The sequence below is a fragment of the Canis lupus genome, chromosome 16 (genome assembly GCF_048164855.1).
Source record: "Canis lupus baileyi chromosome 16, mCanLup2.hap1, whole genome shotgun sequence".
NCBI classification, from domain to species: domain Eukaryota; kingdom Metazoa; phylum Chordata; class Mammalia; order Carnivora; family Canidae; genus Canis; species Canis lupus.
In genome coordinates, this window is record NC_132853.1 from 15671032 (window position 1) to 15696856 (window position 25825).

Consider the following 25825-nt stretch of genomic DNA (forward strand, 5'->3'; position numbering starts at 1 on the left):
CCCCTGCTCTCACACTCTAAATAAATAAATAAATAAATAAATAAATAAATAAATAAATAAACAAACAAACAAATAAAATCTAAAAAAAAAGAGAGAGAACAAATGAACAAATAAAGCAGAAACAGACCCATAAACAGAGAACTAGTGGGTGCCAGAGGGGAGGGAGGTGATCACAGGGATAGGCAAAATGGATGTAGGGGGGTGGGAAGTCCATGCTTCCAGTTATGGGATGAATCAGTCATGGAGATGAGAGACACAGCACAGGGAATATAATCAGTGGTGCTGTAATAGTGTTATATGGTGACAGGTTAGCTATACTTCGGTGAGCAGAGCATAATGTATAGAGACGTCCAGTTACTACTTTGTGCACAAACTAATGAAACATTGTAGGTCAATTACACTCAAAAAGAAAAAAAAAAAGAAAAAGGAAACTCATATGCATTTCAACACAACTGAGCAAAGGCAACAACTTTGGTTTCTCTATGAATGACTCTTTGGCAATAAGGAAGACCAAACTAGGGATGCCTGGGTGGCTCAGTGGTTGAGGGTCCAGGGCGTGATCCTGGGATCGAGTTCCATATTGGGCTCCCTGCGAGGAGCCTGCTTCTCCCTCTGTGTTTGTCTCTACCTCTCTCTCTGTGTCTCTCATGAATAAACAAATAAAAGCTTTTTAAAAAAAAAAAAACTATTGGCACACATAAGCATGTGGATGAATCGCCAATGCATTATGCTATGTGAAAGAAGCTAGATTCGAGAGCCAAAATACTGAAAGTTTGCCTTTATAAGAAAGTCTGGAAAAGGCAAAGCTATTGGGACAGAAAATATATCAGTGGTTGCCTGGGGCTGGGGAAGTTTCCTGGGGTGACAGAAGTATTCTTTATTTTGACCGGTGGTAGTAAGATTGTATACATCAGCTGAGCTTCAAGAGGGGAGAAACTTATAGTGTGTAAATTATATCTCAATAAACCTTTTATTTTATTTTTAAAGAGTTTATTTATTTGGGAGAAAGCATGAGAGAGAGAACACACAAGCAGTGGGAGGGGCAGAGGGAGAGGGAGAAGCAGCTCCCTGCTGAGCCGAGGCTCCATCCCAGGATCCTGAGATCATGACCTGAGCCAAAGGCAGATGCTTCACTGACTCAGGCACCCAGGTGCCCCTAAATCTGATTTTTAATCCAGCATAGGACCCTGGAATTCCTGTCAACCTGGCAGTTGGACACTGAGCCAGATTTTTAAAAAAATTATTTATTTACTTTTAAAGATTTTATTTATTTGAGAGAGAGAGAGCGAGAGAGAGCATAACTAGGGGGAGCAGCAGGCAGAGGGAGAGGGAGAAGCAGGCCTGATGCAGGGCTGCATCCCAGGACGCTGGGATCACGACCTAAGCTGAAGGCAGACGCTTCACCAACTGAGCCACCCAAGTGCCCCACTGAGCCAGATTTTAAAACTTATACCATTTTGACTTTGGATTATCTTTCCTTCTGTATGGGAACTGTAGCCTCACAAGTACCAGTGCAGGCACTTTGTTGCCTCCCAGTCCCTTCCTCCCTCCCTCTCCAGAGACCACCAATACCTTGAGATTCTCTGCAGGGCTGGAGATACACAAATGTACAGAAACAGTATCACACTGTGTGCACTGTTCTGAAGTTTGCTTTTGGGATCAGCATGTTTGGATAGCTGTCCATGTTAATTTACCAAGTCCTAATTTATTCACTTTAACTGCCTAGTACTTCATTATACGCATATGCCACATTTTATTAATCTACTCCTCTGCTGATGAATGCTTGGCTGTTTCTAGTGCATTGCTATGACAGGCAATGCTGCGATGAACAGCACTTCACCCGTACCTGGGTTTCTAGAATACAAACCTGGAAGGGAAACAATGCAGCCATACACACTGGCCTAGTTGACTAGATATTACTGACTTGCCCTCCAATGGTTATAAAGAGTCTCCTGATGAGCTTCTGAATGGTTATGGCATTTCCTCTCACAATGGTCTCTAATTCAGTGGAAATCATGGTTTTGCTAATGGTTGAAGTGGGGACCCAGTTCACTTTTTTTTTTTTTTTTAACGTGGAAAACCAGTAGCCCCTGTGCCATGTGCAGGGAACCTGCCTTCCCCCAGTGATCCTGGTCAGCTTCCTGTTAAACCTGGTACTGCTCCTGGGCCCGGTGGCACTGGATTTTTAAAAAATAACACCTCTACTAGAATATGATTCACATGTATAATGCACCCTTTTAAAGTATACAATTGAAGGATGCCTGGGTGGCTCAGCGGTTGAGCTTCTGCCTTTGGCTTGGGGCATGATCCCGGGATCCCTGACGGAGTCCCGGAGTCCCGCATAGGGCTCCCTGTGTGGGGCCTGCTTCTCCCTCTGCCTATGTCTCTGCCTCTCTCTTTGTGTCTCTCATGAATAAATAAAATCTTTAAAAAAAAAGTATACAATTGAATGGTTTTTAGTACACTCACAGACAGTGGTGTCACTGTCACAATCACAATTTTAGAACATTTCATCTCCTCAGAAATCCAGTTACTCCCTGTTCTCCCCAACCCTCCTCCAGCCCTTGGCACTACTAATCTAATCTGCTCTCTGCCTCTATGGATTTGCCTATTTCGGACTTTCACATAAATGAAATTATATAAGGTGTGGTCTTTTGTGTTTGGTTTCTTTCAGTTAGCCTAATCTAATATTTTTTTTTTTTAAGATTTTATTTATTTATTTGAGAGAGAGAGTGCAAGTGAGAGAAGAGAGCACAAGTGGGGGAAGGGACAGAGGAAGAGGGACAAGCAGACTCCCTTCCGAGCAGGAAGCCTGACACTGCGGATCCCAGGACCTGGGATCATGACTTGAGCCGAAGGTAGACACTCAACCCACTGAGCCATCCAGGCGCCATCTTTTTTCTTTTCTTTTCTTTTCTTTTCTTTTCTTTTCTTTTCTTTTCTTTTCTTTTCTTTTCTTTTCTTTTCTTCTTTTCTTTTCTTTTCTTTTCTTTTTTCTTTTCTTTTTTTTTCTTCTTTTTTTCTTTTAAGATTTTACTTATTTGTCCATGAGAGACCCAGAGAGAGAGAGAGGCAGAGACACAGGCAGAGAGAAAAGCAGTCTCCACGCAGGGAGCCCAATGTAGGACTCGATCCCGGGACCCTGGGCCAAAGGCAGATGCTCAACCACTGAGCCACCCAGGAGTCCTACCTAATCCAATAATCTTTTCAAGGTTCATATATTATAGCATGAATTAATACTTCAGTCCTTTAATTTTTTTTTTTTTTTTAAGAGAGAGCAAGTACGCTGTGGGGAGAGGGGAGGGAGAAAGAGAATCTCAAGTAGACTCCATACCCAGTGCAGAGCCCAACTCGGGGCTCAACCCCACAACGCTCAGAATATGACCCAAGCTGAAATCAAGAGTCAGGCACTTAACTGAGTGAGCCAGCCAGGTGCCCCTTCACTCCTTTCTATAGCTGAATAATATTCCATTGTATGGATATGCCACAGTTTGTTTATCCATTCATTAGCTGATGGACATTTTAGGTGGTTTCCTTTTTGCCTATTGTGAATATTGCTGCTGTGAACATTCGTGTATAAGTGTTTGTGTGGACATGTGTTTCCAGTTCTCTTGGGTGTGCACCTGGGAGTAGAACTGCCGGGTTGCGTGGTATTCCATGTTTAACTTTTGAACACACCAGGCTATTTTCCAAAGTGGCTGCACCATTTTTGCAATAGGATTTTATTTATTTATTTACCTAAAAATAAAATCTTTAAAAATAAATAATCTCTACATCCAATATGGAGTACACACATTGTGGGTTGTGAACCCACAACCCCAAGGGAGAGTCACTGCTCCACTGACTAAGCCAGCCAGGTGCCCCTGTAATAGGATTTTAAAACTGACAGAAATATAATAGTGGCCAGTGGGCATGGTAGCTCCAGAGTTGGGTCATGGGAGCACTGGGGCTCCTCACTGTCCCCTCAGGCCAGGCTCATCCCTGCTTCTACGTCTTCACTCCTTTATTCCTCTACTTAAATAGGAATACCTCCTTTCTGCTGACCCCAATTCTTCCCCACATCTACCCTTTGAGAAAGCCTCAATGGGAATCCAGACTAATATCCATCTTTTATTTGCAGAAGGCCCAGGGCCCTGAGGGTGCTCAGTGCGCCACCTGCCTCCTTCCTAACTGGAGGGCCACCAGCCCCTGCCTCCCTCTCAGAGTCATAGCCCATGCTGGCACAGGTTCATGACTCTGGAGCCCATGGTACTTTGCATGGCCCCCTGACTTAGGGTTTCTCTCCAGCACCACCATGAGTCCCACTGGCAGGGTGGGTGGACTTTCTCAGCTTCTGTGCTACCAGCATAGGCCTGGGTGCACACAGGCAGCACTGAGTCTTCACTGGATCTCCTGGTCTGGCCCAGGCCCAGTCCTACCTCCAACCCAGTCCTTTCTGAGGTCACAGTCAATGGGAGGTCTGAATGGGGTGTCAGGAGAGAACTATTCTCTCTCTCTCTCTCTCTCTCTCTCTCTCTGCATGACCTGGGAAAGTCTACAGGCCTCAGTTTCCCCATCTGTGAAATGGGGCTGGTCAGACTTAACCCCCAGCATTGCCAAAGGAGTACAGAAGAGGATACACCCCCAGGGGTGCAGTACCCGCTGTGCTTCAGGAGCTCTTTTAGTGCTTGCCACATTAGACTCCTGATCTCATCCACAGACCTCCTGTCCTTTGAGGTGAGGGGGCTAGGAGATGGCTGGCCTGGGCCATGCACTCACGTCTTCACGTAGGGGTCCGAGTAGCCGTTGGCATCCATGGCAGCCAGGTGTGCACAGCGCACAATGCCGACCAGCAGGCCCTGCTTCTGTGAGCTGTACTTGAGGGAGATCAGGATTCGTCCCCGCTCCTCCAGGGACTTGTCTTCTGTCTTGTCCACCTGTTGGGCAGGGAGCCACTTGGCTAGCCTCACCTGTTCCCACTCCCTCCCTCAGCTATGGGCTACTGAGGCTGTCTGCTGGCCCAGGGGATGTAGGGGATAGCCCCCTTGTGGAGAACCCAGAAGTCAGAGCTTTGACATATTCCCAACCCCAAGGGGAGCAGGGAGGCACGGAGGGGCTGTCTGGGTCTCTCTCATGCTCCAGCGGCTACCCAGGGCTCTCCTCAGGGGTCAGACCTCAGCTATAGGCGTGGTGTCCCAGTCTACCTCCCTGTCCCAATTAGCCTGAGAGTTTCCATTCCCTATCCTTCTGAGACCACTTTCCACCGTCTGGCTCCTGCTCTTCTGGAACTCCTCCCTACCCTCTGTCTACCCGGACATACCAGTTAGAGCCCCCAGGGCTCCTCCTTAGGCCTCTCTGCTAGGCTCCTCTCACTGAAGTCCCAGCCACATCCCTTTGTCCACGATGGTCTGCTGGTTGTCCCTAAAGTGATGCCCCATGTGGATCCTCATAGGCAGGGGCCCTGCCTACACCTCTCTGGAGATGGGCTCCTATGAGGTGAAGTAAGAGCCACCTTCCCCAACTCCCACTCCCAGAGCAGAGATGACTAATTGATCACTGCACTTACTCTGAGCTCATATGAAGCCTCAGCACCTTTCAGTGCTGACTGGGCAGCCACAATTAACGGAGACTAAGCCTGCGAGATTTACCTATCTGCCACTCTGGCCTAGGGCTCTGTGCAGGATGGCCTCACTAAACAGTGATCTTATGCTAGTTTGTGAGATGTGTGAAAATTAAACAATACCAGTGAGCAGGAATATTTGCAGCTGTCTTTCTGGGGTGGGACATTACATACTGCGGTGTTTCATAGGAAGCCCACTGAACTGGGAATGACTGATGTTCACAGACTGTGTAAAATCTAAAATGTAGCATCAAAATGTGTCTTTCCTGCCAGAGCAGATACCCTAAACTGCACTCCTGTGGTCACCGTATGTCTCTGAAACCAGACAAATGAGCTACCAGCAAATTCAAGCAAGGCGTGCCCATGCTCTCACCCATCCACGTGCACGAACACACAGGCATGCACGCAGTCCACATACTTGAAAATATGCCCGCCTGCACTTTCACAGGCATACACTCATACACACATCCCTGCACGCTCACGTCCCCACATGGCTGTTTGTTGTGCCAGGGCTCAAAACTCAGAAACAACCATAGTAGGGAGCTGATGTTGCCTTTTATAAGTCACATTGATCATTTGGAAAAACTGGGTTTTGGTTAGTGACTAATAATAAAATAAAAAAGGTCTTACCTATAATGCAAAGGTCTATGAGTAGGAAAGAATATGACCAGGGAATAAAATTTGGTCAAATTATGCAAAAAGGCAGAGCCAGGATGTTGGCCTCAGGTAGACTTTTTCCCAGGGCTTGGCTTGGGCCAGCCTGCACTGAGCATTCGTCCCCATGCCCAAGCCCCAGCAGGGATGGGTTGGCTGCCGGGCTATGTCCTCTTGAGCTTTTCCCCTGCCCAGGACTCTTAGGGGGAAGATGTCCTCAAAAGGGGATTGTGCCCTGAACATTGGGCTGCTGGAGGGTCTCAGGACCCTGGGGCCTCCTGGCCAATGCCTCCCTGCACTTCTGAATAGGGTCAAGGCCAGGCCTCCAAAAGAGGCAGGGGAGAGAGGACGGGGTCAGGAGGGGAGGGGAAGGGAGACACCCATGGACAGAGTTTGGGAGGCTCAGCTGCTGCAGACAACAGGAGACAAAATTGGTTTGGATATGATTTTTAACAAATTGCAATTTCTAGGAAAGAATTATTTTCTCTTCTCTAGGCAGCTCACAGGTGCCTCATGCCTGTCGTGTTCCGGTTGAGCTCCAGAGCATCCCCAGTTGTTCCTCCCAGGGCCCTCCACACCACAGTTAATGACACCTCATCTCTCCAGGTGCTCAACTCCCAGGTCCGGGAAAGTTTGACCTGCCAGCGCACCCAACCAGGATCTCACCCTTCTCTCCCTCTGCTACAGCTCCCGTCCAGGCTGGGTCAGGCTCATCCCCTCATGACCGTCCCCATCCTTAGCCCCTTTTCCCTCCCGGTCTGCACCCAACGACCCTGTTAAAATAGTCAGATGCCCTAGTCCCTGCTCGGCATAGTCCCTAGTCCCTCTGTGGCCCACCTCACTTACGGTCAAGAGTCCCTCCCAGCTCCCTCCACTCCACCAACCTCTGATCTCACCTCCTAGGACCTAGTCCCATCCTGCTCCCTGCTCCACACAGTGGGCCTCTTGCTCGGGCCTCCAACAGGCTTGGTACTTGCTGTTTCCTCTGCCAGGAATATCCCCCAAACCTCCATCTAAACCACTGGGCTCTCATGCTTTTCTCTGTGACCCTGATCACTGTCTAACACAGGCTGTTTGGGTGATTCACGTCCTTGAATCTGTCTCCTGCCCAAGCTCCACGAGGGCAGGGATTGTGGTCTGTTCCCCCAGCACCTGAAGCTGTGCCAGGCACAGAGCAGCCTGGGCAGCCTGGGCAGCCTGCGGAGCCCCATCCCCAACTCACCGGCAGCTGCTTCTCCAGGCAGATGCTGAACGTCTTTGTGTGGTTGGCTTTCAGCTTCTTCAGGGGCACGCGCGTCTCCCCAATGAATTCGTTATGACGGAATTTGTCCTCGTCACACACGGAGATCCTGGAGGACGGGAGGCATGGCCAGCTCTTCAGACACAGAGGTGCTCCTGCTTTGCTTCCATGCTTCCAAAATCAGTAGGGATTCCCACACATGGGGCAGGCAGGGACATTGGGGGCAGAGTGGGGCCCCAGAGGTGAGGCTGGGGAGGGGCGTGGGGGACCAGGGCGTCTGAGGCCCTCACCCACCGCAGGGTCTTTCGAATCATGTCTTCATCCGTGATCCCGTAGTAAGTAAGGGTCTCGTTCCATGTGGGGTTCAGAGTGTTTCGGAGAGTTTTCGTTCTGAGTTTATTTGCCTGGTGAGAGCAGAAAAGATGCTCTGAGCATCTGGGAGCCCGAGGGGCAGAATAATGCCCCAAAGACGGCCTTGCCTGGTCCCTGGGACCTAAATATGCCAAGGGGAATTAAGGTTGTTAATCGGCTGATTTTTTGAAGACGTTATGTATTTATTTGGCAGAGGGAAAGAGTGAGCACGAGAAGGGGGAGCGAGAGGCAGGGGCAGAGGCAGAGGGAGAAGCAGGCTCCCCACTGAGCAGGGAGCCCAACCCGGGGCTCGACTCCAGGACCCTGGGATCATGAACAGAGCAGAAGGCAGACGCTTAACTCACTGAGCCACCAAAGTGCCCCTGGGCTGACTTAAATGTACGGAGATTATCTAGGTGATCTGGGCAGGTCCCACGTGATTATAGGGCCTTTGAAAGCAGAAGAGGGAGGCAGGAGAGGAGCATCAGGGGGACACGTAAGGAGGGAGAGGTACCAGGTGGACACTGGTGGAAAATGGAGGAACTGGCCAGAGTTGAGCGATGTGGGTAGCCTCTAGGTGCTGGAAAAGGATGGGAATTGCTTCTCTCCTGGAGCCCCCAGAATGGACTGCAGCCCCCCACACTGGAGTTGACCCGGGTAGGAGCTGTGCCAGCTTCAAACCTGCAGCACTGGAAGATAAGTAATGTGTGTGGCAAGCCACTCAGTTGATGACTGGCTACTGCAGCCCTAGGACACTAAAAGAGGAGGCTCCTCGCCTCCAGGTCCCTGTGTATGCTTGGGGTGGAGGTTCTGCAGGAGGTGCTGGGGCTGGACGCCCTCCCACATACCTCCTTGCCTTTGCCCAGGCCCTGCCCTCCACCTGGAATGCCATCTCTCCTAGAAATGCCTGTGGGTGGTACGTCCCAGCTGCCACACTGCCTCCCCTCCTCTCTCTGGGCTTCTGTAGCTCCGGGTCCTCATATTCCTCACTGTGCTGCCCATTTAGACTCAGCCCCATGCCGGCCTCCCCTTGCTGTCTGCCGGCCTGGCTCTGGGGTCAGACAGGCCTGGGTCCCCAGGCCGCTCCATCCCTTGCCTAAGCTCTGTGGAGCCCAGCAGGTTACTTATCCTCTGTGGGCATCAGGTTCTCCACTATAAAAAAGGGCATAATAATACCTCTTTCTCAGCATGGTTTTCAGGAGCCTTCTTTATCAGGAGACTGCTTTTTTTTTTTAGATTTTTATTTATTCAATCATGAGAGAGAGAGAGAGAGAGGCAGAGACACAGGCAGAGGGTGAAGCAGGCTTCATGCAGGGAGCCCGACCTGGGACTCGATCCTGGTTCTCCAGAATCACGCCCTGGGCTGAAGGCCACGTTAAACTGCTGAGCCACCCGGGCTGCCCAGGAGACTGCTTTTTATGAAACACTGCCTACGTGGGAAATCCTGTGCGTGTGGTAAGGTCCCTAGGACTAGCTTTCCAGCACTGTCAATTTGAGGTCCCATGAATCTAGGGACTCACAGCATTGAGTTCCTGAGTTAGGGACACTCCCCTGGTCATAGTGCCCTCAGCCTTCAGCGCCCTGGGAGTCCCACCTGCCAATGAGGACACTAGGCCTAGAGCGGGGAGCAGCTTCTCTAGGCACAGGTGGTGGGCTGCTGCTGTTTCCCCAACAGCCCTGCACCCCCAAGAGGGAATCATCACCTCTGTCGGGGTGGCCCTCCTGCCTTGTGGGGAGCCTCAGCCCTTACAAACCAGCCCAGGGAGTTTGAGTCTCAGGCTCAACGGGGGCCCTAGCAGCCTGGGGCTCCTCAGCCCGGGGGTAGGACTGCTCAGTCGGGCTGCAAGAATCGGTGGCAAGGCAGGCTCCCTGCCCAGGAGGGCATACCCATTACAGACTCTTCCTATCAGGCCACTTGAAGACCCAGAAGGAATTCCCCAACTACTGGTTTCTTAGAAAGAGGTCAGGACAAGAACACCAGCCACTGGGCTCTGGGGCTCATGCTCCTGTGTCCCATGTCCCCCATCTCCCTCTGGTCTCCTCTTAGAAGTGAAGCCGCTAGTCTCTAGTTGATTCCCTGCCCCTAAACAATGGGGTCCACATAACCTGCCCCTTGAAAAGTCTGTGGGTTCCAGACCCAACTCTGAAAGGATGATATAACCCTCTCTTCCCGTGAAATTAAAAAATAAGACAACACTGAACTATAAGACACATGTAAAGAAGTGTTATCGGTTTTGTTCCTCCAGGGCTAAAGGTCAGCGTGATGCTTTTGTTTAATAGCAACTTTTTTCTGAAAAAAACTTTCTTGGCTGTTTGGGTGACTCAGTGGTTGAGCATCTGCCTTTGGCCCAGGGCGTGATCCCAGGGTCCTGGGATCGAGTCCCACGTCGGGCTCCCCGCATGAAGCCTGCTTCTCCCTCTGCCTATGTCTCTGCCTCTCTCTCTGTGTGTATCTCATGAATAAATAAATAAAATCTTAAAAAATAAAAAAAAATTATTCAATAAAAAAAAAAAACTTTCTCTTTTCCCAGGTGCACCAAGTGCTTAGTCTGCCCGCTGGGTCACCGAGTACAGGAACAAGGGTTCTGTGGCCCCCAAACTGGGCAGCACCTACCCACTCCATCTACCTTGTGTAGTGTCACAGGGTAGCCCACAAACATTTTAAAGGCTCTGATAAGTCCTAGAGTAAAGACACCTGTTTAACAAGGTTTCCCAATGTTATTTGGCCACAGAGCACCCCCCCCCACCCCAAACACAATAGTAACCTCCAATCGAGTCTGCTTCTCATAAAATGCTGGCCTAGAAATTCTCTGGAGGGTTTCCCCAATTCATCAGGCAAGCGGTGCTGACCTGAGGTTCCCAGGAAGTCTGGGGGCTGTGGGGCTAACTGGGTGCTCTGGGTGGAGGTGAATCACGGAGATCCCATCAACTTGCTTGATCTGTGAGAGGCCATGGGAGGTATGCACCTCCTTGGGCATCCTGAGTTCAGCCTGGGCCCAACCCAGCAGGCAGAGTTGGCTGACAGGCCTGGGATGGACCCCCTCACCTTACTGGCTCCTGGCAGCAGATGCAGCTTGACATAGGGGTCTGCTAGCCCGTTGTGGTCCATCGGCTTCAGGCCCTGCGTGGAGGGGAACAGCAAAAGGTGTGAGATGGGAGCTGGAGACACAGAGCAGCCAGGGCCTCCAGGCACCTCGGTGGGCAGGTATCCCTTGTCCCTGGGCCTCCCAGCTGGGTCCATTCAAGACCCTCTCTGCATAGGCCCCCTGCGCCCATGCTCTCAGAACAGTGAGGATGACCCAGGGCTGGTGCTCTCCCCTTCCCCTCAGTGTCCTGGCCCAGGGCAGGTGTCATGGGATGTCTTTCAAGACCAGACTTTGTCTTTCTATTCTCCCTTTCTGTGGATGCCAGGTGACTCCTCCACCTCTGAATGAGGTCCTCATTATCCTGCTTTGGTGTGGCCCTTCCTTCTTCTGGATTCCCCTTCCCCCATTCCCCAACAGAGACTTCCCTCACTGATCCCATGTCCACGTGACCCTCTTGACTTTCTGTCCACTCACCTATAGATTTCCCTCTTTACCATGGGAAAATGTTCTGTGTCCTGGAGACCAGGCTCAATTTCTTTCTGGATTTGCCACAGCTCCCTGCCAGCCTAAGTCTAAGGAGGCCATACAACCTGGCTGGCCATGGAGGGTCCCTCCACAAGATGGCATCCCTCACTAACTTTGAATAACCAGTCAAGTATGCACAGCCAGGGACCCGATGGAACCAGAAACAGACAGGGGCTTATCTGACCTCATGACTGCTCTTAGCTCTGAAAATTATACTCTTTTTCTTCTGCGGTGGCACACAGACATGTAGGGAGGCAGCTGTGATATGTGTGGCATCACAGATGAGCTGCCAAGTTGGCTACTCAGGAGCAGACCCACCTCTAAGGAGGACTGAGGCTCCCTCCTCCCCCTGACCTTGGTTTGGTTTGGAGAGCTGGGGGGAAGAGGAAGCTGAGATAGGAGGTGGGCTCCTCCAGTCCCCCCATGGCTCTACTCCTGGGAAGGAGTACACAGACTTTAGAGCCAGGCTGGCTGGGGCCCACATCTCTGCTCCTGCACTTATTAGCTGGGAGGGTGGAGGAGTGACTTTGCCCCAGAGCCTCAGTGTTATCTATAAAAGGGGTTACTAGTCCTCATTTCCCAGGGGTAGGCAGGAGTAGAGGTGGCAATAGTACCGCGTGGTAATTTGTTCCCCTTCCTCACCCGCTGGGCCCCTTTGAAGATGCTGGAGAGGGGGCCGAGGGCTGGTGTGAGGGTATCTGAGCTGTGCAGGAGCTTCTGGGGCTCCGCCTATGCCCGGCTCTGCAGCCCCGTGTGCACCCATGGCGAGGACACAGGTCCCCCATCTCGGCCTCACCGCCTGTCCCTGATGTGCCCAGGGCTGGCCATTCGGTCAGTGCCTTCCCAGTCGTTCTGGGCATGAATTCCCAGGTGTGCGTGTTTGTGTGGGTGGGGGGCTGGGTACCTGCCTCCTCTAGGACAGCAGCTGGGACCTGTGACTGCACACTTACTCACTTGATGCTCACAGCCACTGCATAGGCGGGGTGCTTACCCTATTTTTACAGAAGCAAACTGAAGCTGCCCTGCTTACCCAGAGGGTATGGCCGAGTTAGGGTCCCAAGTCCATGGCATATGGCCCCCCGTGCAGGGCCTCTCCACCTGTCAGCCCTACTTCAGCCTCCTTAACCCCCTTTTGCTCCCTCCCCAAACCCCAATTCAGAGCCCCAGTTCCTCCTAGCACCCCCTCCCCTGCAAAACTGGATCTCAGCAGATAATGACCTGGAGGATGGGATCATTCTATGGCTTGGGGTCCTCTCATGCCCCACCTCCAGTGTTTTGAGCGACACATCCCAAAGGACACACACAGGTACCCACAGAGACTCACAGATGCACACATGCACCCCCCTCCCCAGTACAGCCCCACAATCCTTCTAGAGCCTGGGTAGGGAAGGCAGGGCACAGAGGGGCCTGGTGTCTGGGCTGGGAAGGGGAATGGATGGCTCTGGCCAGAGTGGCCTGCCAGCAGGTGCCCATTCCCCAGTTCCCAAGCCTGGACAACTACTACAAAGCTGGGTGAAGAGAGAGGGAGAGGGATATGCCAGGGCCCTGCAGCCTGCCCTCCCCTTGGCACAGCTGGGAGTCACCATTCTCGACTCCTTTCCTAGGGGCAGGTCTGGAACCCTGGCAGCAAGCCCGGGCAGCTCCCCAAGGAGAGGGCTGTGCCCCATCACGACACTGGGCCCAAAGTGGACACTGCCGTGGCAGCCCAGGCGTGCGGGGCCCAGGCGGGGGGGGGGGGGGGGGGGAGGGAGGCGCCAGGCAGCCTGACCCTCTGAGTGGCAGAGGCATGGCTGGGGGCGCTGTGGGCAGGGAAGCTCACAGGGTGGGTTGAGGGCAGGGTCTGGGCCCAGGCAGCTCTGATTTTAGTCCCTTGCCCTGAGACCAGCCCAGGCCCAGACCCCTCCACGGCTCTACGGGGAGTCCTACCTTGGCTACACTACTACCCTTACCTTGGGAGAGAACATCAACTTTGGCACCTTCCACCCAGAGGGATCGATGGATCGATGCACAGGGCAAAGGGAACAGCACGGCTAAGAAGAAAGCTGATGCCTGGCAGCCCAAAGCGGGACATGCTCCTGGTTCCAACCCAGGGGCCAAAGAGCAATGCTGGGGTCCCGAGCCCCAGAGATGGAGCTCCTGCCTGGAGCCCACTCACTCCGGGTGGGAACCTTCAGGAGGCCAGAGGCAACCAATCCAACCCCTGCCCCCCTGGCCATCAGGACAGCCTGTCAGCTCTCCCCTTCCCTCCTCCCTGCCACAGGCCCTCCCCAGCTCTTGCCCCACACTGCTGTCCCCCACGCCTTCCTCCTTTCATTCTCTTCTTGCCTTTTTCTTCTACTCCTTCCCTGGATGTCTGGCTGCGGGAGGCTCTTAGGGCAGCTGAGGAGATTTAGGCAAGATGCACCCATGGTGCAGATGCCACAGAGCCTGGACAGGAAACAGTGTGGGGGACAGGCCCTCGGACCTCAGCCCCTCACCTGCACCCAAGGCCCTGGACCCGGGGGACCGAGGCGGCCGGCGGGGGCCTACCTTGGCCTTGCTGATGGTACAGTGGAGGGCGTTGTTTTCCTGGTCGTAGAGCAGGCTGAAATCCAGCGTGCCCAGGGCAGCTGCGGACAGAGGGCTCAGGTCATGCTCTGGCCACACAGTGGAGGAGAGACACCCACCCCTGTGCGGTGGGACAAGGTGCCACATTGCCACAGTGACTGCCATCAATTGAGCACCTACTGGGTGCAATCCCTCCGCCCAGCCTCCCAGTGCTACCAGCACAGCCAGGTTCCAGATGCGGGAGGAGTGGAGGCTCAGTGAGGTTAGGTCGGCCCCAGTCACCACAGGTGGTGGCCCAAGTCAAACCCAGGCAGTAGGCCCCACAGCCCAGGCCCCTGTGGCTGGTCCCATGTTGTGCAATCATACAGGGCACTCAGCCAAAGGTCCCTGTCCTCCTGCCCTCTTCATGCAACTGCCAGTCTTGGCGCCATGCCTCGGTTTCCCTGATGGTTAACTGTCACAAGGATTGTATAGGGAGGCAGGACAGGGCCTTGAGAACCTCTGGGCCCTGGCCGGGCTGACAGGCTGATCCACCCCCAACAACACTTAGCGCTGCAGCTCCCCAGTCTCTCCATCCCTTGGGGGGCCCTGGGCAGGCTGCCAGAAGCCAGCTGGGTCCTCACGCTACAACCTGCCAGCCTCTTCAAGGCAGTGGGTGAGTCCCTAGGGGCGGGCAGAGCGGGCAGCGATAACTAGGTGCAGCCATAGCCATCAGGGACAATCACGCGTGGCAGCTGTGGCTCGTTGTGCTCACGTGGCTCATGGCGTGAAGGTGGGGGTTGTGGGTTGGGGGACAGCAGACCTCAGGGGGCAAATCTCTAGACAGCAAGATGCACATTGACAGATGTCTTTAGAAACCCCGATCCTGCACACAGACTGCTGGGCTGGTCAACTGGCAACCTGTTTGTTCGTTCGTTCGTTCATTCATTCATTCATTCATTCATCCATTCCCAAGCTTTATTACAATAAGCTGGCCTCTAGGGATGAAAATATCAATAAGGCGGGGTTCCTGCCCCAAGGAAAGCATAACTTAATGGGAGACACTGATGAAAAGAATCTGCCCTAGCAGAGTCTGGTGAGCCAGGAGCAATAGGAGTTCAAGGGGTATGCCTTGCCTGGCTGTGAATGGGGGCCACCAGGGAAGGATCCCTAGAGGAGGTGACGCTTCACCAGAGCCACGAAAGATGAGTAGGAGTTGGCCAGTGCACAGTGGTGCAGGGAGAAAGGGCATTCCAATCGCAGGCCAACTGGAGGTGAGAGGCTGAGCCGCTGAGGTGAGGCTGGGGGAAGGGCGAGGCTCTCCAGGCCAGCAGCACCTAACGCGGTTCTAGATTCATGCTGAGCCTGGATATGCTCATCTCATGTATCTGCTGCTTTTGCACTACAATGCCACAGCTGAGTAGATGCCATACACCTGACCTCGGGGCGTCGTGGGGGTGGGGGTGCGGACAGTATGGCAAAATTTGGCTTTGCAGAGAAACAGGCAAATTAAGGTCCATGTGGAGCCTCCCTTATTCTGAGGTGATGGTACTAGGTTGCATTTGTCTTGCTCTCTAAGCTTCTAAGACAGGGTAAGGAAGGCACTCGGCTCAGTCTCTGCCCTTGCCCAGGAGGGGCACAAGTGGGGTACAAGATCCGCCGCACCTCTGACACCTGACCCTGGGTTCAAGTCCTGGCTCTATGCTTCCTTGCTGTTTGACTTTAGCTAGCTTTTCTAGCCTCCTTGTTCTCAGTTTCCTCATCTGCAAAATGGAGACGCAATAGTATCCAGTTCACAGCACTGTGCTTTGACAGCCCCTGGGGTACAGAAAATGCTCAGTACGTAATTATAAAAGGAGCAGATCCACTTAGGTTATTTTTCTGGATAAATGTACTTGCCCCTCTGAGACGCCTGCTGGAATGAACTCGTTCCAAACTGGATCACTCCCCTCCCAGCCTTTGTGAAGACAGTACACAAGTGGTCACTTACACTCTTCTGAATGACCTGAGTCATCGCTGTGACTACAACTCCCATTCCATGCGTTGTGGTTGCAGCCTGGATGAAGTGATCCCCAGCAGCCACTCTTTGAGGTTTTCCTAGGTTTTCTTCATTTTTCTGCCTCCCCCTTTGCCAACAGCCTGAAACTCCTCTTAGAATACTTGCCTCTGATAGCACAAACGGCCCTCCTTCCTTTTCCATAGCACTTGTTCCTCCTACCAAACCAGGTGCGAACACCTGCTAGAATTGTGTCCAAACTATGAGTCAGTAGGCCTTGAGCAGAGCCTATCGTGCTTTTCCTAAGTAGAGTTAGGGTGCTTTGGCGCTCGCTGTATCTGGCCGGTTTCCGGACTCCCATCTATGCAGGCTGGAAGTGAGGTATATAACACCATGCCTATAACGACAACCACAGCCATGGTCCCAAGATTCTCCAGGTCCACGCTTTTCTAATATTCTCCGAAGCTGTTGGCTTTATGTGAGAGTAAATTAGTCTGCTGCTCAGTTCAGGCCTACCCATGGCTTGTTCTCTCAAGACATCAGCCTCCAGAGAGTAGCGACCATGCCTCGAGCCACACCAGCGACACTGGCAAAGAACAGACGTTTGATCTGCACAGCCAGGCCATTCGACCCAATTTGCTCTCCAGCTGTTCACAGGAGCAGGGATTTGGTGATGCCCACGAGTTAAGATGCACACTCCGCAATCTTGCCCATTTCCCACTCTCAGAGGAGGCCAGCCAGACAGACATTGGGGCCACCTGCTCCACACTGGGAATCTCAGGTCCCGGAGAAGAAAGGAGCCCCCTTGCTGGCTCTGCAGACATCTCTGTTTAAGGAGGGCTGACACTCAGTGAAAGCGACACGTATGATCAATTCCCAGAAACAGCACACCCTGGGTCCCCTCCATGCGATTGATGAATTCTTTTGACTGCCACTGGAGGTTTTGTAAGAAATAATGGTTTATAAATGTTTATAATAGTTTATTATAGTTTATAAATAGAAGTATGGTCACAATTTTTAGAGATTTGCTGATGGTGGAGCTCTCTTAGGGATCTTACAGTCCGAAGTCTTCATTTCCCATTCAGAGAAATGAGGCTCAGAGAGCGTCGGTGACCTGGTCAGGGTGGCCCAGCAGAACTAGACACAGAATCCAGACCTCTTCATTTCCATCATGACAGTTCTTTTCTTAAAGCCTACTGGCTTGGGAGCAGCCCAGGTGGCTCAGAGGTTTAGCGCTGCCTTCAGCCCAGGACATGATCCTGGAGACCCAGGATCAAGTCCCACGTCGGGCTCCCTATATGGAGCCTGCTACTCCCTCTGCCTGTGTCTCTGCCTTTTTCTCTCTGTGTGTCTCTCATGAATAAATAAATAAAATCTTAAAAAAAAAAAAGCCTACTGGCTTGGGACACCGGGGTCACTCAGTGGTTGAGCATCTGCCTTTGGGTCAGGTCGTGACCCCGGGGTCCTGGGATCGAGTCCCCACATAGGGCTCCTTGCAGGGAGCCTGCTTCTCCCTCTGCCTGTGTCTCTGCCTCTCTGTCTCTCTGTCTCTCTCTCTCTCTCTTGAATGAATGAATAAATCTTAAAAAAAAAAAAAGCCTACTGGCATCCCCTCCCCATCTTTTTTGTCTGCTACTTTGTGTAGCTGAAATCTCAGGATGATGCAACAGAGAACCAGAGAGAGAAAAGCAGAGTTGCTGACAGGGACAAGGGAGGGCTGGGCCACCGTCCTAGAGGGGCCTCTGAGCTGGAAAGGGAGCTGTGGGCTTCTGGTACAGATAAGGAGGGTCCTAAGGGTAGGGGAAGGTGCTTATCTGTGTGAGCCACTGCATCCTGCCCTCCACCCACTGAAGTCACATGCCCTGGCTAAAGTTTACAACCTTGGAAAAATAATGAGGGTTGGTCACTAATGGGCCGGTGAGAGTTGTCACTCGCTTGTCGATAATTATAGAGCTTTAATGGGGCTAATTCAGAGAAAATCAGGCTCAAGCCCCTGTCAGTTCCTGTAAGGCCAAACATCCCTTTGCTCTGCTGATGGAGACTGACAGCATCATTCTGACATTGGTTTGTACCTGGACTTTCCTCACCCCCGTATACCCTTGGGAATAGGAAATCAGCCCTTGCTCGTTTTTTTTTTTTTTTTTTTTTTAAGAAAAATGTCAGTCTCTCAAATAGTTCTAAAAAACTGTGGCAAGAACCACAGAAAGTGCATTTCATAGATGGGGAGGCACTATGAGGCACTGAGCCTAGCACTGCAGGGGAGACAAAGAAGAAGGAGCCCTATGTCCCTGCCTCCCAGGAGCTCAGAGGCCAAGGATTAGAACTTTAGGACCTTCAGAAGTCTATTCATTCTCCCGCTTTAAATTATTCAAAGGTTCACCACTGCCCCCTGGACTTGGTTTAACCTCCTTGGTGTAGCATTTAAGGCCCTCTGTGACCACTTTGTCCTCATTCTGGGTCTTTCTCCCTTACTTCAGACACTTGACTGTGGCACCTCTGGGTTGTTTCTTCTACCTCTACCTGTGCACATGGCAGTCCCTGTGTCAGGAGCATCTTGCTTTCCTAATTCCACTTAGCCTGCTTCCTCCCTTCTCCCAGCCTGGAGCAGAACCTTCTCTGTAGGTAAACTATGTAAACCAGCACTTCCATTTGGGTTGCTGCCTCCCTCTCGTCACTGCTGGGCTACTTGTGCCTCTGTGTTTCCACGAACTCCCTCATGTCAGAGACTCTGTCTCAGGCATTCTTAAATCTCAGCACAGTGCCCGACACACAGCTGATCTTCTTATGTTGAGTATATAAAACTGTGGTCTGAGCCGGCATGTGCGGAAGGAAGGGGACTCGCAACCAGCAGGGACTGGGAAATGCTCCCAGCTGAGGGCCTTTGGGACAGTGCTTCCTCCACTCCATCCTTGCTCCAGGCGCTCATGGGCACCACTCCTGACCCAGCCCAGGGTGAATCATGTAACGGCAGGTGTAAGCGCAGGCATGTGACACAATTCTGGCCAATGAGACAGAAGGACAGGTCTCCTGGGGACTCTGGGAGAGCTCTCCTCACTTTCCAACCGAGATATGGGCAAGGAAACTTGTCCTTCTCATATTTAGGATCTTAGTGTTACATGTGACACCTGGACCAACAGCAGCCACCCTGGACCAGGAGGGAGGTCAGCCTAAGAAGAGCAGAGCACAGCCAGGTGGAAAGGGGGACAGAACCAGCACCTTTGAGTTGTTGACGAGCCTGGGCACAAACCTCCCTGAGCATTTGCCATCTCACTGTCCTCATTGTTTCAGGCACTTTGAGTTTTTTGTTATTTGCAACCCAAACATTCTAGTCCTCATAGTTTGAAGAATGGACTGGGCTTCCACAGGTGGAGGTTGGGTGGGAGAGCATGGGGAGGGGGGAGGGGGAGGGGGGAGGGGGGAGGGGGAGGGGGGAGGGGGGGGAGAACCTGACTGGGGGGCAGCAGGCAGTGGAGTCCACTGGGCCAGGCCACACTAGGGACCAGTGGGAGGAAGGACACTTCTCACCCCAATGTTCACTGCCTTTTCTCCCTATCATGGCCCCTATTAGATCAGTCTGGAACATGTGAATTTCGTGCTTGTGTCTTGAGGTGACTTAATAAAGCATAGGCTTTAAAGAGAAGGGGAAAAAAGGCTGAATAAATAAACAGCACTTCATTCTCAGCTTGGACAACAGAGCAACCGCCCTAATTTCTTTTTGTTAGAACAGAGATAATCCAATAATTAGGGCAGCAAATAGCATAACCCCGGCTAAAGCCATAATGAACCATCTGGCTTAAATCATTTAGGCTAATTCTAGGGATCTGGTTGTCAGAGCCGAGAGGGGTCCAGGCCAGGGTATGGGCTGGAGAGTGGTCCCACCCCAGAACCCGGTCCCACCACAGGAAGGAGCCAAGATTTCTGTGTCCCCATGCCTGGGAAGTCTGCTCGGCCACTGATGAGATCCAAGCCTGGGGTGGGCTGTTCCTTGAAGGGGACAAGTGACCCAAGCTGGCCCAGGCTCAGCCACAAGCCTCCTCCTTAGCTTTTTTCAGGAGACCACCCGGTGATATGGGTGTGGCCAGCCCACCATCCAGACTGGCCAGGCTGTGACTCATGTGAATCTGTCCCCTGCTAGGACATGTGAGCTCCCTGGGTGGTGAGACCCACTCCTGTTCCCCTTTGCCACACTCTCTGCTGCTGGGACAGTGCTCAGTGGAGAACTGGAGTCGATGGGCTGGAGATGAGGCAGCTGACCTGCTTTGGGGACTTTCGGGACTGTTCCTCCTCACCTGGGGGTTGAGGGAGGGCCTGAAGAAATGACAAGATTTCTCACCCTGTAACAGTGTGTCATCCAGAGGGCCTTTGGTGGCACCAGGAGGGTTGCCTGAAGTTCATGTGGAAGCCCTGCCCTGCCCTCTCACTCCGTTGGCACAGCACGAAAGATGTCCAAAGGGGAACAAGTTCCCTACCCCTTCTGGAGGTGGCTTTGGATTCAGGGCATCCAAAGGGGTGACTTGGGTTCCAGTTAGGGCCTGCCCAGATGCATGGAAGGTGAGGGGGTGCGATTTGCCCAGGGTGCGGGGAGCTGGGGGTGGGGAAGATTCGGGGCACAGCCCTGAGGGCATATACTCTCTGCAACCCAATTTCCCCCAGCTGGCAGGGAAGTGGAGGGAGAGGGCTGCTCCCCGCCCCCACACCCAGAGGCAAGGCCTCAATACCCCAGGATTCGGCCAGCGTCCAGGCCCACAGAAAGTGCACAGGGGACAGTTTCTCTCCTTGGAGGGCAGAGGACAGGCCTCCTCCAGCTCTCTCCTCCCGGGCCTCCCTCGGTAGGACGCTGAGAGGTCGGCCACCTCCCCCAGTGACACTGGTGATCTCCCCCTTCAGCTTCCAGAGACCCACTTTATGCTTGGGGAAACTCCAGGCCCCCGGGCCTAGGCCCACGGGAGCCCGCAAACCAGGCGCGGCCACCCTCGCGGCGCCGAGCGACCCTCGGCTCAGGCCGCGAGCGACCCCTGCCAGGAAGGGTGCGCCCCCCGGCGGGCCGGGGAGGGGGGCCACAGCGGGGCTGGGTGGGGCCCAGCGAGCTGCGCTACCTCCCAGCCCCTCCCCCATCCCGCGCTAACCCCTCCCGAACCCGGCCTCGGTTTCCCCTCCAGTCCCGGGTCCCGCGGGGCAGGCGCTCTCGGAGACCCGAAAGGCAAGCAGCGCCCGCCGGCCCGGCCTCGCCCCGGGGGCCCCGGCGCTCGCCCACTGCCCGGGGCCCGGGGCTCAGCCCGGAGAGAGGGCGGCGCGGGCTGGGGGCCCTTCCCGGCCTTGGGAAGCGGGCGTAACAGGTGGGCGAAGGTCGGCGGCCGGGACAGCGCCGCGGCGGGGTCCGCGGGCGCGGGAGGTGGCTCGGCCAAGGGTTTTCCAGAGGATGAGCGGCCCCGCGGCCCCCCGTGCTCGGCCCGGACCGGGAGCCGCTGCGCTCTGCGGGCCGCCGGGCCCACTCGGGAGGGAGGCCCGCCCGGCCCCCGCCCCCGCCCCTCGGCGGCGAGGCCGGCCCGCAGCGGCTCCGGGCGGGGAGGACCGCGCGGCCCGCAGCAACTGGTGTCTCCCCGGGGCGCAGCTCCGCCCTTCCCGGGAACAAAAGCCGCCGCCCGCGCCGGAACTCCCCGCCGGCGGGCCGAGAGGGGGCGCGGCGCGGGAGCGCAGATCCGGGCCCGGAAACCGGACGCCCTCAGCGGGCGCCCCCAAACTTCCCACCTCTCGGGGACGGGCCCGGGGAGGGGTCGGGGTTGGGTCCGCAGGGCGCGCGAAGGGCGCGCGGAGCGGGCGGGGGCGGCCCCGCGGGAGTGGGTGCCGGCGACAGGGAGCGCGCGGAGGCCGGGCGCGGGCGGCGAGGTCGGGGTCGGGGAGCGCGCGGAGGCCGGACCGGGGGGGCGGGGGGGGCGGGGCGGCGGGCCTCGGCGGTGGGAAACTTACTGCAGTCGTCGGACTCGTAGCCGTCGGCGTCCGGCTCGTCCTCCGGCGGCTTGGCGGGCGGCCGCCCCGGGGCGGGGCCGGGGCCGGGGCCGGGGCCGGGGCCGGGGCCGGGGCCGGGGCCCGGGCCGTAGGCTCCGAAGAGCTGGTCGACGTCCTCGTCGTCGTCGCGGGCGCCGTCGGAGGGGCTGCGGCGGCCCGCGCTGGCCGCGGCGGGGCGCGCGGGGGCGTCCGGGGCCGCGGCGGCGCGGGGCCCGGCGTCCGGGGGCAGGCCCCGGGGGAAGCGGGGGAAGTAGTCGGAGATCTGCTTGATGGGCCGAATGGGGCCGGGGCACACGTCGATGGCCATATGCTCCTGGATGCTGATGGTCGCTTTCTCCCCGCGCCGCCGGAGGGTCATGCAGGCAGCGCGGCCCCGCCCGGGCGCGGCCCTGCCCGGCCCGGGGACGGCGGGGAGGCGGTCGGCAGGCCCGGCGGGGCGCGGCGAGGGCTGCGGGCACCGCCGGCGGCGCCCCCGGACGGCCCTGACGCGGCTGCTGTCGGCTCGGCGGCGGCCGGCTGGAGAGCGCCGGGGGCCGGCAGGCGGGGGGCGGGCCCAGGCCGCGTCACGGCGGAGCCAGGCGGTGTGAGCGAGCCGGCTGCGCGGGCGGGCGCCGAGCGGAGCGAGCCGAGCGGGCGGCGCCGCACTCCCTCGCGCTGGCCCCGGCGCGCGCACCCCCGCGGGCCCCGGCGCCTTCCACGCGCGCACAGCGGCGGGCCCGCGGGGAGGCTGGGCAGGGAGCCGCAGGACGCGCCGCCGCGTTCCCGCCCGTGCCAGCCCTCGCTGGGTTCTGTTCGCTCGCACAGGACACGCGGGGGTGCCGAGTCACTCCAAGCAGAGAAGCCTGTGCAGACACTTGGCTCACCTCGCAGGACGCACACGCAGACCGATGGACCCTTGCAGAGTTGGTTGGGGTGGCTGTAGTACACCACGCTCCCAGGACACGCCCGCCTAACGGGACACACGCGCTCGTGGGCGTGATGGGGGACTCGGAGCGCCGCCCAGCAGGACACACGGGAGCGTGCGGACAGGTACATCCTCGCTGGTCCAAGGTCATGGGCAGTCTGTTCACACTTCCTCCCAGGTCGCGTACAAGCACACACCCTCCGTAGCCCCGAGTCAGTCCCTCAGCTGGTTAGGGAGCCGCCACCTCTCCTGGTGGGGACGGGGTAGGTGAGAACCTTGACCGCCAGCTGTGGTCAGGAGAGGGGACGGCGGGGACGGGGCCTGGGCAGAAGGCACCTTCCCAGTGAGCGATGGATGAGGTGGAAGTGGGGAGGCAGGGCGCTGCCGCCCGCAGGCTCAGGCTCCCCACCTGGTAAGAAAGCCGGGCCCAGTGCTTTCCGGGGGCGGCTCTGTGGGGAATGGCCGCGGCTTATACAGGTGTGTCTCCGGGAAGCCCTGGGCCGGGACAGGATCCTGTTTACTCCCCAGTTTCTAGTGACATATTAGAAACGCTTATCTTCAGAAAACCTGGGTAGCTCAGTGGGTGAGCATCTGTCTTTGGCTAAGGTCGTGATCCCAGGGTGGCGGGATCCAGTCCCGCATCCCACATCCAGCTCCCTACAGCCTGCTTCTCCCTCTGCCTGTGTCTCTGCTTCTCTCTGTGTGTCTCTCATGGATAAATAAATAAACTCTTAAAGAAAGAGGGAAAGAAAGAAAGAAGAAAGAAGAAAAGAAATGCTTTGCTGGGTCCCTTCCATGAGTGTAAATGAGGGGCCCCAAGCCAGTGTCCCTTCCTCCACCATAACCCCTTGAAAGGGGTGGAGAGGAGAGAGAAGAGACCCTTTCTCATCACTTCCAGCTGCTACATTCTGACAGATCATTTGATCTCTTTGAACCTGTTTTCTCATCTGTGAAATGGGGCTAATTCCAACCTAACAGCATTGTGGTGAGGCCCCATCTAGCACAGAACATGACAGATCAGAGGTGCCCAGTAGGGTTGGCTTTCTCTTTCTCTCCTCTGGGGAGACAAGACTCACTGGTAAGAAATGATGGAAAACCATATGCTGTTTTGTGGTAAGTTCTGTGCTGACTGAGCGGTGACAGTCGGTATACTGTACCTAGACCGTTCACAGCAGTCAGCGCAGTGATTCCTTACATTAGCCATGACGTAGACAAGGATACTGTTCCCATGTTCCCGTGAGGAAATTAAAGCTCAGGCACACTGACTTACCCACAGTGACCACCACTGTTTGCAGCAGAGCTGGGATTAGAAACCTAGGTGTCCTGACTTTTTTTGAAGCTTCCACGTCCCCTTCCTCTGCCTCTTCCTTCTCACCCCTTCAAAGCTTGAGGGGTCAAAGCAGAGCTGGAAACGCAGGTAAAATGCTGTTCCCCAGAGCTACTCCTGAGCTTCTGGGGTGGAGACAGCCCAAATTAAGGTGGAAAGGGAGGGGAAGAATTAAGGAGGAAGAGGCGGGGTAGAGGGAAGGGCCGGTAGCCTCAGGGCTTACACTGGGAAAGAGCGGGGCTGGCAGCTCCCCAAAGACTATTTGGGGTCCTGCTAGGAGAAGAATTCAGCCTTCCAGGAGTCTAAGGCCAAGGGAAGGACTAGAGAGCCTGGAAGCCTAGTGGGTTTCCAGTTTCTGGGCATGCTTAAGGGGATTCGTCCTTAAATAGGCATAGAGTGACTTCTGTGCCACAGGTGGCTGCTTCACAAAGTGATTATGTAATGATACAGGTATTAAAATACAGACACTGAACCATCATTTCGTAATTTCTTCACTTGAGAAAGAGAGTGCTGTTACCATTTTACAGTTGGGGAAAAGGAGGCTTCAGGAAGTCAGGTGACTGGGAATGAGAGTGGATATCGTGACCCCTGACCCTGTGCCCTTTTGACATCAAAGGTATACCCCTGGGGTTGCCTGGGTGGCTCAGTTGGTTAAGCATTTGCCTCTGGCTTGGGTCATGAGCGAGATCCTGGGATTGAGCCCTGTGTGTGGGAGGGTTTTCTACTCGGAGGGGTGTCTGCTTATGCCTCTCCCTCTGCCCCTCTTCCCCACTTGTGCTCACTTTCTCTTTAATAAATAAATAAAATCTTGTTTGTTTGTTTGTTTGTTTGTTTATAAAGGTATACCTCTGTATTCACTGCGGATGGGGACAGGAGGGGGCTGACCTCTTCCTCTGCCCTCTTTGACCTTCTGTGGGTCTGGCTTTTTGGAGCATCTACTCACAGCTTTTGACTCTGCAGGTGCTGGCTCTCAGAGGGTCTGGAAGAAGTGGGGAGGGCCCAGCCTCCAAAGCACTGAGTCAGGGAATCCTGAGATGTTCCTTGGAAAAAGAGGTGGCATATGTAGGGTCAACCTCTGGCAGGTGGCAGAGTGGAGAGCCACTCTGAGGTCTGAGTTCCTCCAGCTATGAGCCCCAGTGAGGTGGGGGTAGAATTGGTGCTATCTGGGCAGGTATCCATCTTCTAGAAAGAGTATGGGCTGGAGAATCAGGCAAATTTGGATCCAAAAGCCAGTGTCTCCCAGCTCCTGTGTCTGACTTTGGGCAAGTTGCTGAACTTAGGCCCAGTCAGTCCCACTGGTGGAATGGGGGAGGCCACGGACAGTTTTCTGAGAGATGCTGATGAGGACGGATAGAAAGTGCCTGGTGTGCAACCGGCACTCAGTCACTGGTAATTCTCTTGCCCCTGCCGTCCTGGTGCAAACCATCTCCATCTGCCCTGAGCCTGCCTCAGTTTCACTATCAGTGAAGTATATTTGGCCGCCCTCTTCTGCAAGGACCAGGTGAGGATGCTGGGGGAAGTGCAGTGAGAAGTGAATGTACTTGCCCAGGCTGGGGTGCTGACTGGCATGAATGAGCATCTTTTAGCACCTGGACGTGTCCAGACTCCATC

The 25825-nt window shown here is 54.9% G+C and overlaps 1 protein-coding gene across 1 annotated transcript in view; it reads right to left on the minus strand.

Annotated features, from left to right (window-relative positions):
• DOC2B (double C2 domain beta) overlaps positions 1-22391 on the minus strand; it is a 38541-nt gene extending 16150 nt beyond the window's left edge. The window contains exons 1-6 of the mRNA XM_072779140.1: positions 21945-22391; positions 13985-14064; positions 10891-10965; positions 7788-7897; positions 7476-7602; positions 4759-4916 (exon numbers count right to left, since the gene is read on the minus strand). Of these exons, the coding sequence (XP_072635241.1) occupies positions 4759-4916; positions 7476-7602; positions 7788-7897; positions 10891-10965; positions 13985-14064; positions 21945-22341 (947 nt within the window). The 5' untranslated portion in view covers positions 22342-22391. The remainder of the gene's footprint in view (positions 1-4758; positions 4917-7475; positions 7603-7787; positions 7898-10890; positions 10966-13984; positions 14065-21944) is intronic.
• Between the last annotated feature and the right edge of the window lie 3434 nt (positions 22392-25825).